This window comes from Dunckerocampus dactyliophorus, chromosome 7, assembly GCF_027744805.1.
Source record: "Dunckerocampus dactyliophorus isolate RoL2022-P2 chromosome 7, RoL_Ddac_1.1, whole genome shotgun sequence".
In the NCBI taxonomy this organism is placed as follows: domain Eukaryota; kingdom Metazoa; phylum Chordata; class Actinopteri; order Syngnathiformes; family Syngnathidae; genus Dunckerocampus; species Dunckerocampus dactyliophorus.
In genome coordinates, this window is record NC_072825.1 from 10797663 (window position 1) to 10816881 (window position 19219).

Below are 19219 nucleotides of genomic sequence, written 5' to 3' on the forward strand. Positions count from 1 at the left end.
TATATCGTAGAACAAGAGAACAGGTTAGCGTGACAACCGTGCCTACGTTATTGTGGGGCTGCCTCCACCTCACTCTTAAGTGGTTGGCGGGAAGTGCGAGGCTCCCCTGCTCTGCAGGCAGCTGGGTCATCCCGGCAAGCTGTCAGAGAATATGTTTCTCCAAGATGTGTCTACATAATCGACACTACTGGCCTGTTATAATTCCAGTAACAACTAACTTGTATTCACCTCCCTGTAGGTTTTGAGGCCGGACTGTGATATATAAATTCACTTTTGCGTCTCACAGCAACAAAGGTGCATTCAAGGATCGCCAAACAAAATGAGAAAATCTCAACCATTAACGAAAAAAAAATGATCAGTGACGCATAAAGACATAAACATGCACAAATTATGGGCTGTTTTAAGAATAGTACATAGAGTATATGATGTACATTTCACCTGTATAATCATGTATTTATAAATTATTACTACTGACTGAGAAAAAAAAAATTGACCAAAAATCAGCAAATTTGCAGAACCATGAATGCTGAAGCGAAAATGTGCGGAATCCACTGTAATGTCTTTTGGAAAGTCTTACCTTTTATCTAATGGCTTTCTAGGTGAACAAGAATAAAAATCTTATGTTTTGTCCACTGTCTTTTGTAATGCTTGTGTGGCATTCAAATAGTGTATGTGAACACCCCCCGGGGGATACAAATACCAGAGACATACATATAGGTACTGTGCATCAAAACATCTGAAACTTAAAAAGCATTTTGCATTAAAGGTGAAACATACTCAGCTAATAAGAAATAGTTCAGTTGCCTTGATTTAACACCTTATTATAAATGTTTTCTATTAAACCACACAAGTTAAAGAAGTTTGAAATAACTTCCGCGAAGTGTCTCAGTCATGTGTTAGACGTTTCAATGTCAGATCATAAAGTACTTTTAGACCGTGGTGGTGTCTTTATTACCTGTTGCCAGCTTCGAAGAGCAGTGTCCAAAGTGTGGATGGCATACTGACTGATTGTGGCAAACATAGGATCCACAAACACGTTTGCATCCCACACACTGCTTTGGGGACAGCAGGTGGCTGTGGCCTGGCCCTGAAATACAACATATTAATAAACATTAAGTTAGAGCTCTCAAATAATGTACACAAGTAAATCAGATACCACTTAAATTACAATTATACGGTAGTAGATGCAATGGACAGCTTTATATTTTCCCAACATTTCAGTATTAGAGAGTATTAGAGAGTAAATTATTTTATTTTGGTGTAACAATTTTAACAGTGTGACGAAAAAATGTCAAAATAGAAGGCAGCAGGATGTGCAACGTCAATATCTGAAGTCTGTCTGATGTTCCAAACTAAAAAAATAATAAGGGAGGCAATTACTTGTAGGTGACCATGCTTACTGCATTCTGTTGAGATTCAAGATACAAGAACTGGATCAAAAATAATGCACTGAATTGTGACACTTTTATTTAAGAGAATAAGAAGGTCAAAATGTTTGACATGTCACGCTTAGGCCACGCTTGATGCGCGTTTACAACCAAAAATGATGCTCCAGCTTTATTATTGTGCACTGTAAGTATATCTAATGTTGTGGCTGATTGTATATTAAATATACCTGGATTACACAGGGCTGCAGAACCTGCATGTGTGTTAGGTTCCGATACTGCAGCAGTTTGCAGTCCAGCTGGGTGGAAAAGTTGAACTCCTGACAATGACGGGGTCCATTGGTCCACTGCCGCAAGAAGATCTGTGGCTCCCGACCACCAACGAGCATGAACTCCTGTTTCTGAGGTATCTTCCTATCGGGCAGGAAGGGCCGGAGCTTTTGCGATGGAGCTGTGAGAAAAGAGACATATTACCGGTATTTGTATTTTTAAAGCATAACAAGGCAGGTTTATCTCCCTGAATATTTTAAGCAGCTAAATCAAATAAATTAATGTTAGTAATAAAAATCATGAACCTTGGTGAAAAGTTTCATGGTGAAAAGCTACCATGAAACAAAGGGAAGAACAGAGATTTTTCCTTATCAATAGAAAAAAATATACAAACGAAACAATAATACAGCATGTAATACGATTCAGTATTTTGTGTCCTAACCTGTTCCCAGTTGTTCTAGATGGTGGCAGAGGTGAACTTGGATCTGCGCTAGTTGCAGGGACACACCCAGGGAAGGGACAAACCACGGTGCGAAGCAGGAGTCAACACGAGTGCACGCTGCTAGGGCCATGGGAGATACCAGCTGATCACATGGTAGCTGGGAGCCAGACTCACTATCTGAACTGGGTGCAAAGAAGACCAGCAGCTCAACTGAGATTGTAAAGTCTAAATACAGTACAAATGACATCAATGGGAATTAAAAAAAAAACAAATGTAAAGCCACATTAAAAAGACTGCAAATAAACTTTGCAACTCTATTCAGTGGTTCGATAAATAAAGAGGAAGATAAATGATGAGACAGTGTATGAATTTTATAATAATTTCATAACTTCATTTGGAAAATGATCAATCTGAATATTTTTTCAAAACAGGCATTTACAGTTTATTGCACACAGTGAGTGATTAAAAAGAAAAAATCCATTATCTGAATAAAAAAAAACAGTAAAAGTTTTCGTACACCCCACTTTTCACATCATTCACTTCTTGTCAAAAGTGTTCACTAAAATGTTGTCTGTTTTCATACAATATTGCACGTAACAAACTAGTCTGATTGTCCTGTACTGTATCGTTCCGCAAAATCAAGTGCCCAAACAAAGCGCACCTTCCCTTCGCGTTGCTGACTCACGTTTTTTTTAAATTATTGAGTTACTGCTAAATAACCCTACATGGGGCCAAAGAAAGTTGCGTGTGTACATTCGTCAGAATGCATCAACAAGTTTCCTCCATGTTTCTCCAGTTTTCTGCATGTAAATCTATAATTATTTCTTATAAAACATTTTTGGTAATATTTTTGGGTGTCTGCAATGGATTGGCTTTACATGATTTCCTAAGGAAAAAAAATGCGTCAGTTTTCATTTGATCTTTTGTAAAACAGAGGTTCCACTGTATCAATATCAATAAAATGTGACTTGCACCCGTCATGTTCTTAAGCTTTGAGATTAGGTCCACCATCACCGTTGCGGTTTACATAATGTACAGGAGATCCTCCCCGTGGACATTCACTGTATGTCATGGCTGATAGTGCTGAATGGAAAATAATTGAAGTGAATGACCATTTGCTCAGTAATTTGCCGCTACCATGGTCCACCTTAACCAATCCAGCAGGAAATGCTTGAGACCTAAATAATAGTGGTGCAGCAGAGCGCCCCTTAAAAAGATAAGCATCATATGTTGACAATTTTCATTACTTTCAGTTGGCAGGGCAGCCAAGTTTTTTTTTTTTTTTTTGCTGGAAACAACTACGGCAGATGAAATCTGTAAGCAAGTAGAGAGGAATCAATTTTTATCAATAAAGACAAACAATTTAAACTTAAGGGAAATGTTTGAAGTATGATTGTAATGAAATGCAGATGTATATTTCGTTTTACGCTGTTTCTCAGTTTCCTCTCGTACATGTTTTCTTGTTTTCTTTTCTCTCTAACAGAACAGAATGTGGGCTTGGCAATTTTATCCCACTTACATTTCTCTAGCTCTCAGGAGGAAATAGGGGAGAAAGGCGAAATAGGGGAGAAAGTTAAAATGCAAGAAATTGAATGCGTGAAGCCCATAAGAAGTCAGAAGGTGTTGGCTGAGATATTAAAGAAGAGAAGCAGTGGTAGTAAGACGTGAAGACCAAACACATTCTTTTTGAGGAGTTACAAGTCAACCCAACCCTTCTAGCAACTTTTGAGCCAAACCAAAGGGGGCTTTTACTCCTTGTGCTTCCCGTGAGCTTTCCCGCGATTAGATACACTCAAGGTAAGCAGGAAGGAATCCGGATGGGCCCTGACAGGCACTTGGTGTGCTGGGAAATCTCATTAGGCCGATCTGAACGCCTTCCAAACCCGCTCCCAGCTCCTGCTCACCATATGTGGGATGAGGGACACATTGCTGACTCTTTGTGCTCATTGGCCTAGATGTGTGCTCACGCTCTCTACTTTCACCCACACATATTCAAAGTGAATACAGTTTAGCTATTCAAACTAAGGATGTCGGAAGTGATATCGGCCGTGTGGCTGTATTTACAGCCCAAAAAAGATGTTGCAGCTGAGCGCAAAACATGCAATACACAGCTTTCTCGGGGTGGCACAGGATCGCAGAAAAGTTTAATACGACCAACTTCATTGCACATTTGAAGCAGCCTCTTCACACAGGAAACTCCCACGGGTTGACTTGACTTGATTAGCTACAACAGAAAAGAGCCAGCCTCTGTCGGTGGTGAGTAAAGTCTGATTTAAACGCTTCATTGAGCACCTCGAACCACACTATATTATGCCTAGCTGCCACTACATTGTCCATAAAACTAGACACTAGATGCATAAAGAAGTAAATGGACATCATAACCACTGTTGCTGACTATTGTTCTCCCTAAGTAAGCCTTGATCAAGCCTTTTCAAAAATTCCGCATTTCAAAATAAACCATAAAAATATCTACGATTTGTGCTGATATCGGCTTGATATCAGTATCAGCCGATATTCAAGGCTGCAATATTGGTATTACGTACATTGGAAGTGAAAAAGTTGTATCGGGACAACCCTAATTAAAACGTAAACATATTTGCATACTTTACTGCACACCAACATAAGCTTGTGTCATGAAACGTAGGCATTACACCTAAAGGAAAAAAAGTTGCCATTCCCTTTGCAGCTGTAACAGCTTCTGCTTTTGTGGGCTGGCTTTCAAAAGGGCTTGTGTGTGTATCTGTGTTAATTTTAGCCATTCATCCAGAAGGACATTTGTGAGGTGAAAAGTCAGCAACACTGGACACCTCACAACATGGCTCACAACATCTACTCTAGTTCATCCAAGCGGTCTTGAAGTCTGGGTCCTTATTCAAGTTCTCACCCAGTTATGCTTTTAGCCAAGCCATGATTCGTGCACCATAGCATCATCACATTTTCATAAAGTTGGAGGCATGAAAATGTGTCTTGGAATGCAGCAAGATTTAGAATTGGGGGATTTTAGCAACGTTTCCACCAACTTGTAAAGTTTGGTTTACCACTTTACAGTCTGAATCGTTAAACCCCGATCTAGCTTATATTTCCACCGCGGGGAGTGTAGGCGGAAGGGCGCACAGCTTTGTCAGCTACATAAATAATGTGACATCATAGCAGCAGGACAGCATCTATCTGAGCAAAAGATTTTAAGAGAGAGAACGGCAAAACGGTACTGACAAGACAAATAGCTTGTAATCCACAGTATTTTTTGGCACTTTTTGTTCTCTTTATGTTTTATTATTCCATTCAGTTTGAACATGTAAGTGATGACTATCGGCCAACACTCAATGGGTAGCGGTGTGTTTACCTCTAATGGAACTAGCACGTAGACACAAGGGTGCTGAAAAGTGGCCAAGTACAGGTTGGATATCGATATAGTTTGTGTGTCTCTACATGAACACAAAAAAGATAATAGATAATGATTAGACAACCATTATTTTACCTTTGCTCATCTCCTCCTTCACTGTTGCTATTAAGTAAAATCCTCCACAAGTCTGAGGCCACCATGTCTTTATGCTGATCAACCAGGCTGAGGCTGGGAAGCTGAAGCTGGCAGGAGCTGCTCTCCGACAGGCTAAACTCTCGGTACGGGACGAAGGCCTGCTGGAGCTCATCCCAGTAGTCTAGGCTGCATGGCACCTGAAAATGATAGAACATAACATGTTTTTTGTTTTATTTTTACAGCTGCTGGAAGCATTCACATGTCAGGAATATTCAATATAACATTATAGTTTAAGGGGGTAATGCTAGGCTGGACATTGCTTGTGCAGGTGCACCTTATCTCATCATCATGATTGTGGATACTGACTGAACTACAAGCAAATCCAATCAAGGTTTGGAGTTCATCATCCAGCGAGAGGGAGACTTTATGGACCAGTAGCTGCTGCAACAGTGAAAAAAGCTCAGGAGGCCAAAAAATAGGTGATTACTATTAGAAATTTGTATTTATTATTATTTATTATGGGCCACATGGCAGACTAGTGGTTACAACGTTGACCACACAGTCAGGAGATCAGGAAGATCTGGGTTTGAATGTCTGTTTGGGTATCTCTGTGTGGAGTTTAAATATTCTCCCAAGCGTGGGTTTTCTCTGTGTACTCCGGTTTCCTCCAACATTTCAAAAACATGCATGTTAATTGGTGACTCTAAATTGTCCATAGGTATGAATGCGAGTGTGAATGATTGTTTCTCTATATGTTCCCTGCGATTGACTGGCGAGTGTACCCCTCGTCTCGCCCAAAGTCAGCTGGGATAGGCTCCAGCATACCCGCGACCCTTGTGAGGTTAAGCCGCATAGAAAATGGATGGATGGATTAATAAAAAAAAGGGTGTAACGTGATTTTTTTTCTTCATGGGGCCCAGAATTCCTGCCTTCACCCCTGCTATTGGCTGATATGAAAACAGGAACCATAAAATCACCTTAATTAAGTGAAACTTACAGAGGATGAGACGCCTTCTTTAAGGAGACTTTGGATGTGAGCTACAAGTACATTGGTGGAGCCCTAGTAGGACTTGCAGTAGCAGGTAGGTGGCTTCCAAGTGAGAGAGCAGCCGGCAAACCTGGTGTTTTTGACCGCTGACGAAGGCTAGTCATCTGGTCCGATGAATTCAATTATTTATTGGGTTATTTACTGAGCCTTCTGACTATCACGCACATAGAGGCGAGTAATGTCCAGCGTTTTGGCTGCGTTAGTTGTGAGCCTCGAAAACTCACCATACTCGTCATGTGTTTGTTCTTCAAATGCCGCTTTATTGTGTTCCAGATATTTTTTTTTGTTGGCAGGTAAGCACACCTGCGCAGTGTGAAGGAAAGTGGACGGAGAACATTACCCAAGACATTAGTTAGGGCAAGACACTACATATTTCTACACAGTGATCGCTACAGGCAGCAATATACTAGCCACCTTTTTCACAGAAATTGGTCGACACTGATAGGTGGCCGATCGATAGGCGCATCCCTAACTGTGTTGTGTTATATTATTTGAATGCAAATGTAACCCCCCCCATCACACTCAGCCAGAACTAAACATTTTCGACATTCGCGCCACACTCGGAAGAGAATTACTAGTTCGTCAGAATGCTGTTTCAATACTTAGATTACGAACCTGTCTCGAATCATTCTTGCACATTTGACTCGAATATAGTTGGAACACAGTGGGGATATTAATAATACTGTTAAAATGCAGTCAGAATATTTAGAAAGCACCTGGAATGCCGTACAAATGCAATTCGATTGTTATCCCAAGTCTGGTCGGAAGGTGCAGCATCATCAGGGATAGGAGCTGGCTTATCAGGGGCTTCTGATCTGCCCTGTCCACGCCGGCGATCGGTGGTGAAGCTCCTCACCTCGGCTCCTTTTTACCTTTGCCGCATGACGTGAATAAGGTGACGCTTCAATGGCAAGTGACGTTTCAGCGGCAGGTGGGTGCAGTTTTATGTGATTATGCAGTGTCCCAAATTACATCCAGACTCATTTGAGAAACAATTGGGACATTTCGGCTGCATTCGAGGCACATCCAATCAGCAATCGAAATATTATGACGGCATTCTAAGTGAATTTGAAGCTGAATTATTTTTTATATGAAAATATATTCCAGCAGCAATCAAGATGCATTTGAGATGCATTCTGACAAATTTGAGGCACATTTGGAGAATTTCTGGCAGGATATGAAGTGGTTTGCTGTTTCGGTTCTCCCTAAAATGTGATCAGAATGTATGGAATGCTATCGGAATACCCTAAGAACATTTAGAATGCAGAGTGCTGTTACAATACCTTACAATACCCACTTCGAATACACCTCGAACCATTTAGCATGAGCAACAGATTTGGGCTGGCCACAAGAATGGGCCCAAATATTTGGAATGCAACCAGAATTTTTAGAAGACACTTCCAATATCCAGGAATAAACCAGGAATTTTTATTCAGATGGCATTTCGGCTCATTCTGCCTCTAGTGTGAGTAGGGCTTTAGGGATGGTGCTGAAAGTGATATTGTTGATCGGGGCCCTTTATTCACTGACTGCTCTCACAACAATAACCTGGCTTTTTTATTATTTATTTTTTAAATCACAGAGCGAATCTGCTCCACTATTCAGCAGTCCACTCGCTCACTTCAACTTGGATTTCAAAGCCTTAAGAAGACATAAATACAATGTAACCCTGACTGACCAAGAGTAGCATCACTGCAATGCTTTGCTGTTGCACAAACACTACTATTGAGTGTATTACATATGGATTAAGTTAGTACTGCGGTCGACTAAACACATAGCTGTTGCTACATTACTGTCTTATTACGATCATTTCACTAACAGTGATTTGCATGCACCTAAAAAAACAAGATGATTTCTCATCAGGTCACAAAACCCACATTATTTCCAACACAGACCACCAATAGAGAATGATGAACACTCATCCCCATAACAATACTGTATGACCACAGCATAACTTAACGGCAGGCTTCAAAACACCAATTTGCATTGAAGTCCTGGAGCTGTTTTTCACAGCGAATAACAATCAGGTTATGTGAGAATTTTCACATAGTGCAATGCCGGGCAGGGCTCCTTTCATTTCTCCTACAGTGAGCCAACATTAGCATAAATGTGGTGGGTGCTCCTGTGTGAACAAAGCCAAGTTCTCAGGTTCCACTGACCACCTGTAGAACCCTGCTACTGATGGATCAGCAGTGGCAGGGAGCTCTCAGCAGCCCACCTGACAAATGCCAGACACCATCGTATGAAGGTGTGTGTGGAGTACATTGGTCTGTGTAAATCAAATTGTTTACTAGAGCTATGGCACTCCCAGGACAATTTGGAACTGTCAATAGGGTCAGTGTGCACATGTGCAGTACAAACCACCTTTAATTTAACTAGGAATGCATGAGGTAACCATAGTTTACATGGTGTGTGAAATGCCATGCAGGGTTTCCTGGAATCAACTTTCCATAATTGTACCTGACAGAGTTGTGCACCCGCAACACTCGCCACTGGAGCGGAAACTCACTAAGTCTCCAGGGAGAATTCCCAGAACAGTTTTATTTCACCTGTTTTATTCTACACATACAATGACAGATATGACTACATCGTGTTTATATGATACGACAGAAGATGAAACAACTACAGGCAGGCATTGATGCAAAGGGCTTTCATCCAAGTAATAAAAATTATGGTTATACAACGGAACAACGGCGTTTGTCCTTAATCTGTTCTAAAAGGTCAGACGAAAAACGAAACATACAAAAACCAAAGCAAGTTTTCCCATAAGACATAATGTAAATCCGATTAATCAATTCCAGACAACCAGAATATAGGAACAAAATGTTATGTTATGTTATGTTATGTTATGTTACGTTACGTTACGTTATGTATCTCCCTTAAATTGTTTCCTCTGCCACCTGGGTTAAGGGCTCCTACCGTTACATTACTATCCTACTGTAACAGGCACTACCTTTGTACTTTACTACGCTTTCTTTATTGAATTCAGTAGTGTTTCCCAAATTCTTCAAAGTTCTGGCAAAACATAGTGCACTTGATGCCTCATTAGCCCAGTCCGCGCCCTGCTTATTAGAAGGAAGACTGGGTCAGCAACATGTGGACGATGCTTTGTTTGGGAGACAACAAACAGTGTATGAAAACAGAGACCTATTTTGTCAATCATTTTCATCAAAAACCAAATCCTACAAAGATCAAGGCGTACAAAAACCGAGGTTCCACTGTATTTACTATTATGTCAAACATACAAATATTGCTGAGTCCCTAAATAAAGGAGGTGCTCGCCATAAATGGCTGTTATTCCTAAATGGTAATTGCCATATTTTGGTAAACTCCTCAAATTAAAGCTGAAAGTATACACTTTCATCACTCATTCGTTTTTAGACATTTACATCAATCGTGGCAGCGTAAAAAGGCAAATCATATCAACCCTTTTGATTTCCAAATACTTCCGGACTTAGCTATAGTTGGGAAATGCCCCTTGATGTCTCACCTAATTTTATTCAAGAGGAAGACAATAAATAATTGCATTCTATGAAAGACAATATGCATATATACTGTATGTGTATTCAGGTGTCCCTACTATGTATGCAAGTCCAAGATAGAGTCTGGGTGATGCAGTTTCTCCAACATGATTGTGTGTATCTTATCTAGTAAACATGCAACTCTAAATAAACCACAAACACTCCGCTGGAAGTCTTTAAGGACTTGATGATGTAAACCCACCAGGTTATCATATTCTTTTAGTTAAAGTTCCATTTTGGAAGTTGTTTAAATACCAAGAAAATGTACATATGTTGAGGGCAAGTACAGTAAATATTCAAAACTCTTTATAAATATCTTTACATCTACAGCGGCTGGCTGATCTGACTTCCATCACTGTCAACCACCTAAGTTTCTGCCAAACCTCAAACTATTATTTTGCATGGAGTTACTTGTCTGGGACTGATTGACACATTACAGTGCCTCCGAAGGATAATTAAAGACAGGTGACCTAAAGCAAACACACAGCATGAAGAAATGATTTCAATTTCCACAATGAACCCAGGTGTGATCGCTGAATCAAAGCTTGTGGAACTGAAGACTCCCCGAGCTTTCTGTGAGGCTCTGCCGGCTGACATCCCCTGCCCTGTCTTCCATGACTTTTATTAAAAAGATCAACACTGATTACGTCCTCTATTCTGACTGGTGTCTATATATTCAGAACATTCCACTGCTCGCTCCCTCTTATCAGCCAGCAGAACAATTTAATTGACATCAGCTTGAGCAAATGTTTACTCAGGAGAAATTATAAAAAAAAAATTCTGAAAATGACTCCCACTATGCTGTCTCAGGTGGGCTAATATATGTTAACGTTAATCAGTGTGGAAAATCAGAAATAAACCCATGCTGACATATTTCACTGTAACTTGTTTCCCCCCTCTGTAATGCCAAAGTTGTAAAGGGGGACTGTGGGGTTGTTGGTGGATGAGGTGTTAAATCTCCTGATCTAATTTACCACTTGAACAGTATTTTCTTTTTATAGTGCATTAGCTATGACTAATAAGAGTCCGCTCGAGTGCTGTCCTGCTAAAACAATAGTTATTTTGGCTGAAACACACTCTTGCTCTTTTTTGCTTAATGTCATACTGATGCTAAACAGTTCATGGACTTTGCTTAGGTTTTGATATATAAGTCTGAAGGCTCTACCTTACCCCGCAAAGAAGCACACACACTTCAAAATGCTTATGAAATTAACTATAACTATGAAATAGCGACACAAAAATATGTAAACGGTAACATTTTCTGTACAATTACAAAGTAGATACTGTCATCTTTAAAGCAAGTAATTTCTGTCAAATGAACAGTGTTACCCTATCAAGACACTAACCGAACATCTGGACAATACAGCACTCGGCTTTTTGAGGTTAAAAACAAAACATCTTTGAATTCACACATCCAGCAGGTGTAAAGGTAAAGTTATTAGCTTAGGTTTGTTCCGCTTGCGACCCAAAAATACTGTATTCTAATTGTGTGGCAGATCAGTTGTTTGAGGAAACATGTACTCAACTGTCAACTTACTCGCAGCAAATGCACTACTCAAAAACAGGTAAGGTTATACAGAAGTTGTGTATTTAAGTGCTTCAAAGATGGTTGCAAGCAGTGTCAACGTCTAAATTTGAACAAAAACCTCAATCTATGAAAAGCCATGTTGTGATTTGTATGCTCACGTACTTTTAGCATTTAATCTTCATTTACCTTGCACGTGTCATAAAACCACACCAACTTTATAAGGATATTCTCCAGGCAATTTTAAACACTGAAATCAAGACTGTGAAGTTCTCTTAGGTTTATTAACCGTTAATTGTCTTGAATATATCTACCATTGTATTAACTAACAGTTGTTTACTGAATTGCTTGAATTTTAACACCTGCCATGGAGCAATAACACAGCGAGGAAAGAGAGCTATTTTCTGACATTTCAGACTGTTCTTTGGTAATTGAAGACTTTTTTGAAGTAGAAGAAAATGAAGGAGTGTTTGAGACACTCAACTTTCCACAATGCAATTCTTCTTAAAGGGCCAGGTTCGGCCTGTAACAGCGTTCATACGTTGTAATAAAAAAAAAACACAAAAACACAAAAAAACCCTGCGAAATAGTGAATCTGCGAAAGGTGAACTGTGATCGAGCGAGGGGATACTGTATACTAGTATTTGTTAATGTTACTGCAAATGTGTTATTAAACGTAAATTTGTATTAATGTAATAATATTGAACTTTGATCTTAATATTTATTACATAGGTGTTTATGTGGGCGATGTGAGCCAACTCACCATAACGGTCATGTCGGGGCTAATGAGATGTAAATAGTGATCTTTTTTTAATTGCACCTTTATTTTACCGGGTAAGACCAATTGAGAACAGCTTCTCATTTACAATGATGACCTGGCAAGAGGCCCCAGCATAAATTAAAAAGAAAACATACAGTATATATGAATCCGCAATGTAACCATACAACCAATGAGGAAAAAAAACATTGAAGTAAACCAAGACAACATACCTAATTGCTAATGTATCAGTCAGCTCGGGACTGTTGCAGTTTCTAGATACAGATAGATACTTTAGCTGACGGTTTAAGGGATTGTTGAAGGAAGTTCCAGTCACTTGCGGCAGCAAAACTGAAGGAATTTTGGCCAAAGACAGTGCAGGCTTTTGGAAGAGACAGCATAATGATGTCATTGGATCTCAAGTGATAGTTTTTTATGGGCAAGGTGCAAGAGGATGGAGTGGTATTGAGGTGTTTTCCCTTTTTTCCCTTGAAGAGTCTTATAGACAAGTAGAAGCCAGTGATGAAGTCACAGAGTGGCGAGGGAGGGCCAGCTTTTGTTTTTTTTTTTTTACAGTATAATCTGTTTATTGTATTTTTTTTATTTTTTGCAGTACACAGCAAGGTACAGTTGTCATTAACCTCCTAAGACCCGAACTCTTGCAAGGCATGCATTTTTATTTTCTCTTTGATATTTAGGCTAATTGGGACCTGATGAGTGTAAAAACAAAGAATTATCTTTTTACATGATGTAGTTTCTGAGAAAAATGATGTCCGCATATGAGGACATTCGTTTTAAATTTGAGTGAACACAATAACGTCACAATTGAGTAATGATGTGCAAAACTTTATTTGTTGCCTGAACACAGCAGCATTTTTTCCGAGTGCAAAAACAAAATTCAAAGAAACAACTTGTGCCCCTTTACGCAAGTCATATGAAGTGCTGCTAACAGTTGCAGGAGGACAGATATAAAATAAGTAAACCTTCAAAAATATTTTTCATTGCTACTGTTGAACTGTTTATTTCAAAACGTGAAACTTGCACACCAAAAGTGCTCCAACATTTTTTCCCCTTGGGAAAATGTTCATGCCTGTGTATGAAAGGCAGCGTAACAGTTGCGATCTGCCTGTAAGCAGAGGAACACCTTGCACATAACACACTGCACTCGAGTTTTCCCTGAGCATCCTTTTGCTCTGCATCGTGATGCGTTCTTTGAGTGTACCACTTCTGGCAGATGTGCATTAGCCTTCCTGCGGAATGAGATGTGGGGCACTGCCTGCACTGGACGCTGTTTCCCTTGGACTGAAACTTCTGTGTCATCTTCCTGCTCTGAAAAGTCAGAGTTGTCATTGTCTCTCTGAGCCAAGACGGTCATGGCCACTTCCATGCGGAATTGAAGGAACTGCATGATGTTCTTCTTTGGTGTGCCATTCAGAGTGAGGTCTTTGCGGTACAGTAGCCAGCTGTTGGCTAAAGCCAGATCGGTAAAGTGCATCAGCATCCTCAGTGTCCATTTTTTTGTCCGGACACTCATTCGATAGTAGCTCATCATTCTATCCACAAGGTCAACTCCACCTATCTTGGAGTTGTATTCACGGATAACACATGGTGGAGAGATGGTCACATACCGTTTCAGTTTCTTGTCCCATCTCTGGCACATGTCTTCTGGCTCTTGAGCATGTACAGTAGACATCAACACTGGTTTATTGTCAAACCACTTGGTACCCTTTGTTGGACTGTTCTTCATGGCTGAGTCCTGGTGTTGTATCTTCAGAGACATTGCCTGAGACATCAGCCTCTTTCTGCGGTGTCTGAGAGTGACGCCTGGGGGTGCGTGATGTGGCAATGTCACGATCTGACCGATATCCCTTGTATTTCTCGCGCAAACGTTTGCGTCCCCTGATAGGCTGACAGGGCTGTGGTCCTCACACCCACTACTGTCTTCCTCACTGCTGGTGGGAGAAGGTTGATATTCAGCATCTCCCACAGGATCATTGATGACTGATAAATCCTCCACCTCGGAGTTGTCTCCACCAATTAACCCCAGCATTTCCATTACTTGTTGCAGAGAATAATGCTCTTGGAAATTTTTTTTTTTGTTTCAAACCAAAAACAAATCTACATAGATTTTATTTATAAAACACGCCATATTTGTTTGTACTGTATAAAATGATGTTTTCTAACAAAATCATCCCAAAATACAAATTCTAAACCAACTCCCTCTGTCCACATTTGTGGACATGTTCAACAAAATCAACAAAACTAAGTCCCTCTGTCCACATATGTGTACATCAACTTTAGCAGCATGGTAAATCGTCAAATTTTCTTACTTTTGCAAAATTCAACTTCCACAACACACATTGAACACTTCTAAACATATCTGAGCAAGAATCAGCCATGAAATTTGTTTGAATTTTTTACCTGGTCGACTTTTTGATTGGGAGGAGCCATCTGAATGTTTGGGTGGGTTGTCAGCCATCTTGAATTTTACATGTACTTTGTTACACTCTTCTTGCACCACTAGGTGGCAGTTTAACGTCCTCAGAAGTGGATGCCAGGCCCTTGTTGTCCAAAATTTAACATTGTAGTCCTGACAACCAAAAATGTGATGTCCACACATGTGGACGCCAGGTCGTAGGAGGTTAAGATGATCTCTGAGTGACACACCCATAGTTTTTGCATAATAGTTGTAAGGTTTGTGATCTTGGAGTACCACAGCATTTTTTTTTTTTTAATTATTAGTATTTTTTTAGTTTGTGTCAAAGATAAGACACGCTGGCTTCTGTCTGAAATTGTCCAAACATTGTATGCATACAATCAGGAAGTTATGAAGAGTTTGTTGTAAATTCAACAGGTTACTGCATATTCTCAAGGGGAAAAAATATTAGTTATACTGTCAAACATCTGTTACTAACGTATCACAATAGCAAAGCGCCAGGTTAGAGTGGACACATATTCTTCCTGGATGTGGGTAGCCCTGGTGACCAACTACAAGAAACACCTAACCTCTGGTTTCTCCACCAAGTACCAAGTCACCTTTTGCTGGAGGATCAACGACTGTTCATGTGTTTGTAAGGGGGGTAAATTTCAACATCAGCAGGGGATTTCCCCCACTGTAAATACCATGTGGCATGGAAAAGGCTTTAGAAGCCCAGAGAGAGAAAGCAGCAGGGGAAGCCAAAAAAAAAAAGAGTGACAAAAAAGATTATAGGACACTTGCTTATGAGTCAGTGCACTGAGAAGATATCAGTGACTCATCTTCCTTCCCTTTTTGGGACCCATCGTCCCTTTGTCCATATCCATGTGAAAACCTGAAGAAGTTCCTCCAGCTCCAACGCCAGTGACTATAATTCTTATAACTCTGCACATAAAAAATATTGTAAGCAGCAGTACGACTTTGAATAATAGTAATAGTTTGGAATTCCCAGTTGAGGCACTGGAACTAGGTTGGGAAACCGCAAGTATTTAAAGGAAGGAAAACCTGATTTTATAAATATGATCTGCCCTGGGGACAAGCAAGCAGTATGGCTAAGAACTACGACCCCTCCACCCACCTTCATCGATTCAGCATAGAAGAGACATGGAGCGCAGCAGAGGCAGCTGAGGTCGGGGAGGTGACAGGAAGAGGTTGAGAGATGAGTGAATGGAGTGATGGCTAAAATATGGACTGCATTTTGTCCACTTACAATCACTCCAAAAGAGCTATTTTCAGAGAAAGCTGACATGACAGATCGGCATGACAAGACAGCTCTCTTTGCTCCTTATTTCTTTTCCTACGCCTCTCACTTTACATTTCTCAAAATCTATCAGCCTCCATCTCTGTGTGGCTCCATGGTAATTTTAGAGGCCTGAGAAATAATGACTGCCTTGGTCTCCCCCCTGACTCTGTACTGTCTATGTGCAAAGTGAGTTCAATTCTTTTTGGAAGAGAAACTCAACCATTAGCACTTTTTATGGCTGCATTTCCGTTCTTTGACTCTTTTTTTGAATGTCTTTGGTCTTGGGAGGGAAGTGAAATAATTAAAACATCTGAACTTCTGCATAAAGGCAGGCTAAATGTTTATATGCCAGAGGCCTGAAACCATTTACATCTGGGATCACAATGACATTTGGCTGATGACGAAGGGGTCGTGTTCAAATAACCCCCTTGAACCTAACTCCTTGTGCTTTTACACAACTGATTTAAGTATTATCAGGCAAGTTGGGATGTGTAACACCATAAGCAATGGATCCAAATGAATTACGATTATTTCACGATAACATGTTTCAAAAAGCCAGTGACATACTAATACATACTAATTAGGGGCAAGGCCGAAAAAAGCTAATCGATAAGCATGCATTATTCACCTAACCCTAAAAATCAGCTGAAAAATAAATGTTGGACATAAAACATTATGTACAACATAGTAAGCACTTCAGTACTGAATAAAGCAAAACACTGAACCAGTCCTCCAGTCCTTTAACTTTAGGAGAGAGGTGATGTACAACAATCACTCACAGTCACATTAATGCATTTGGGGAATTTACAGTAGTCTGTAATTCATCTAAAAGACATGCTTTTAGATTGTGGGATGGACAGGGAGACACTTCAGGTCTATAACTCTTTTAAAGCTTATTACACATCTACAGCATGCATTCTAATTTGTATTTAATGTGAATTTTTCTTGGCGATGAATAAAGTATCTATCTATCTATAGAGATAAATGATCTCACCATTACATATTTTCCTAAGGTGGCTGAGGTAATAGATGGGTGCTCAGAACCTGTTTCTGTCAACACTTGAGTGAAACACTCATCATTTGTTTAACAGACTTCTTTTAGACAGGAACATGCCAGAAAGCAGGGGGATTGGACAATGTGGAAAACACATGTTCATCAACCACATGTTTGTATTCACACATAACTCAACCTGTAAGTAGTGTCATGCATGCTAATGGTTCCATTGATGTAGTATTTGGGGGTCTCAAGGGAATATTTAGTGTATTAATAACTTCATTAAGTTGTTATAGTTTATTCTCCTCAAGAATGTATGCATTATTGTACCACCTGCAATGCACATTGTTTGGGTAATGAAGTTGGATGGATATTGGATGTCTACACCAGGGGTTTTCAAAATTGGTTGTTGTTCGTGTGGTGCAACTCCCCTAGGCGGCGTCAGAACACTTCAGGGGAAGCGAGAGATGGCGTGAAGTTGGCGAGTAGAATATGACAAAAAAAAAATGGCAATGAAAACTGCAGTTAAAGTATATGCGCACCAGATGGCGACAGAGACCGGTAAATGACTCCAAGGAACATTGTTAGACATTGAAAACCCCTGAGTTACTGATCTTTACAACTGTTCGGTGCCCACCCTTGAGCAAATAGGGAACAATTATTCATTCAAATAATAATAATAATTAACTTGAAGTAATTATTTTGACTGGAGAATATTATAATGTTTTAATGTTCACACAACTGCATGAACGGTGTGTAAAACAAAAAACATGTTAAGACAGTTAATGTGTTCAACATGTTCAAACATATAAGTGCATTTAAAACAATGAAATATCCCTGAAAATCAAAGGAGATGAACACGTTTGCGTGTTCAAATATTCAGGCTAAATGTTCAAAACAAATATACTGAATGTATAAACAAAAATATTTGAAATGTTTTTAGAAATACGTTGGACAAGAACATTTTTGCAATTTTTTTGTAAAAAAATGAATGTTCATTTTTGCAACTTAAAAAAACTCAGTAATATTTATAATAGCAATTTGAGTCTTGTTGCATTTACAAATATGCTTGTGTGTGTTTAAGTTTGGGGTTTGTGGTGCGCAGGGTGAGAATTGACAGCTTGGGGGAGTGGTAGCTGTTTGACTCCTTGCAGAGTGGCACAAGACTTTGAAATTCCCTGGTCTAGTCCCATTGAAGCGATCGAGCAAGTGGTGTTCATTATTTGACTTCATTATAGGAAGTTGTGGTGAGCTTGAGGGGCTATCTACACGCAAACGTTTTCAGGTCAAAACAGTGAAGTATTTTATCGTTTCAGCCTTTCATCCACACAGAAACGGCGTTCTGGGTGAGTTGACACAGTAGATTTTGAAAATGGCTTCCAGAGTGGGAAAATCTGAACACGTCGGCTTGTCATTTCCATGTAGGCAAGCAACCCATTTCTTTTTGAAAACAATGTCACCGAGCCGTCACCGTCACGTGACCAGAAGTGAGCTTTGACGACAAGCCAACATACTATCTGCATATTTTTGGAATGTCATGGCTAACCCCAGTCGACATTCTCCTGATATTTTGTTGTCTCAACCTCTGAAATGACTCGCACAAGTACTGTAATTCCACTTTGTCGTAAGTCTAGACGAGCCTTGGAAAGCGGAAGACTACGGACTTATGCTGTTCACGGCACCACACGTAGGTGTGCCTTGTGTATTACATCATTTCCACCCAGGGATTTGTTCCCGCCTGGATGTTCCCGTCAACTATTTATTCACCCGGCACAGTGTGGCAGTGATGACAACTTTGACAACGTTTAAATCCAGGCTGAAAACGCTTCCATTCAATTGTGTATATGAAGACTAAGTATTTTATCTGCACGTTTCACTTTTAATTATTTTTTTATCTATTTGTTTTATGGAACAATTTGAGAGAATTTGATGTAATTTATGTTTTATGGAATGATTTTATGAAGTGATTTTATGACAATTGTGCTCTGTAAATAAACTTGCCTTGCCTATTATTCTTTGTTTACACCACATTGCTCACCTGTAATGCGCAGGCTATGGGATCACTGCAGGGACACAAGAG

The 19219-nt window shown here is 39.9% G+C and overlaps 1 protein-coding gene across 4 annotated transcripts in view; it reads right to left on the bottom strand.

Moving 5' to 3' along the window:
* LOC129185227 (intermembrane lipid transfer protein VPS13B-like) overlaps positions 1 to 19219 on the bottom strand; it is a 319375-nt gene that overhangs the window by 47348 nt on the left and 252808 nt on the right. For all 4 annotated transcript variants that reach the window (XR_008572043.1, XM_054782025.1, XM_054782024.1 and 1 more), the window contains exons 42-45: positions 5576 to 5772; positions 2098 to 2279; positions 1616 to 1836; positions 956 to 1087 (exon numbers count right to left, since the gene is read on the bottom strand). Coding sequence is in view for 3 of the 4 variants with exons in the window: in XM_054782025.1 (XP_054638000.1) it covers positions 956 to 1087; positions 1616 to 1836; positions 2098 to 2279; positions 5576 to 5772 (732 nt within the window). In the remaining variant the exon portion in view is untranslated. The remainder of the gene's footprint in view (positions 1 to 955; positions 1088 to 1615; positions 1837 to 2097; positions 2280 to 5575; positions 5773 to 19219) is intronic.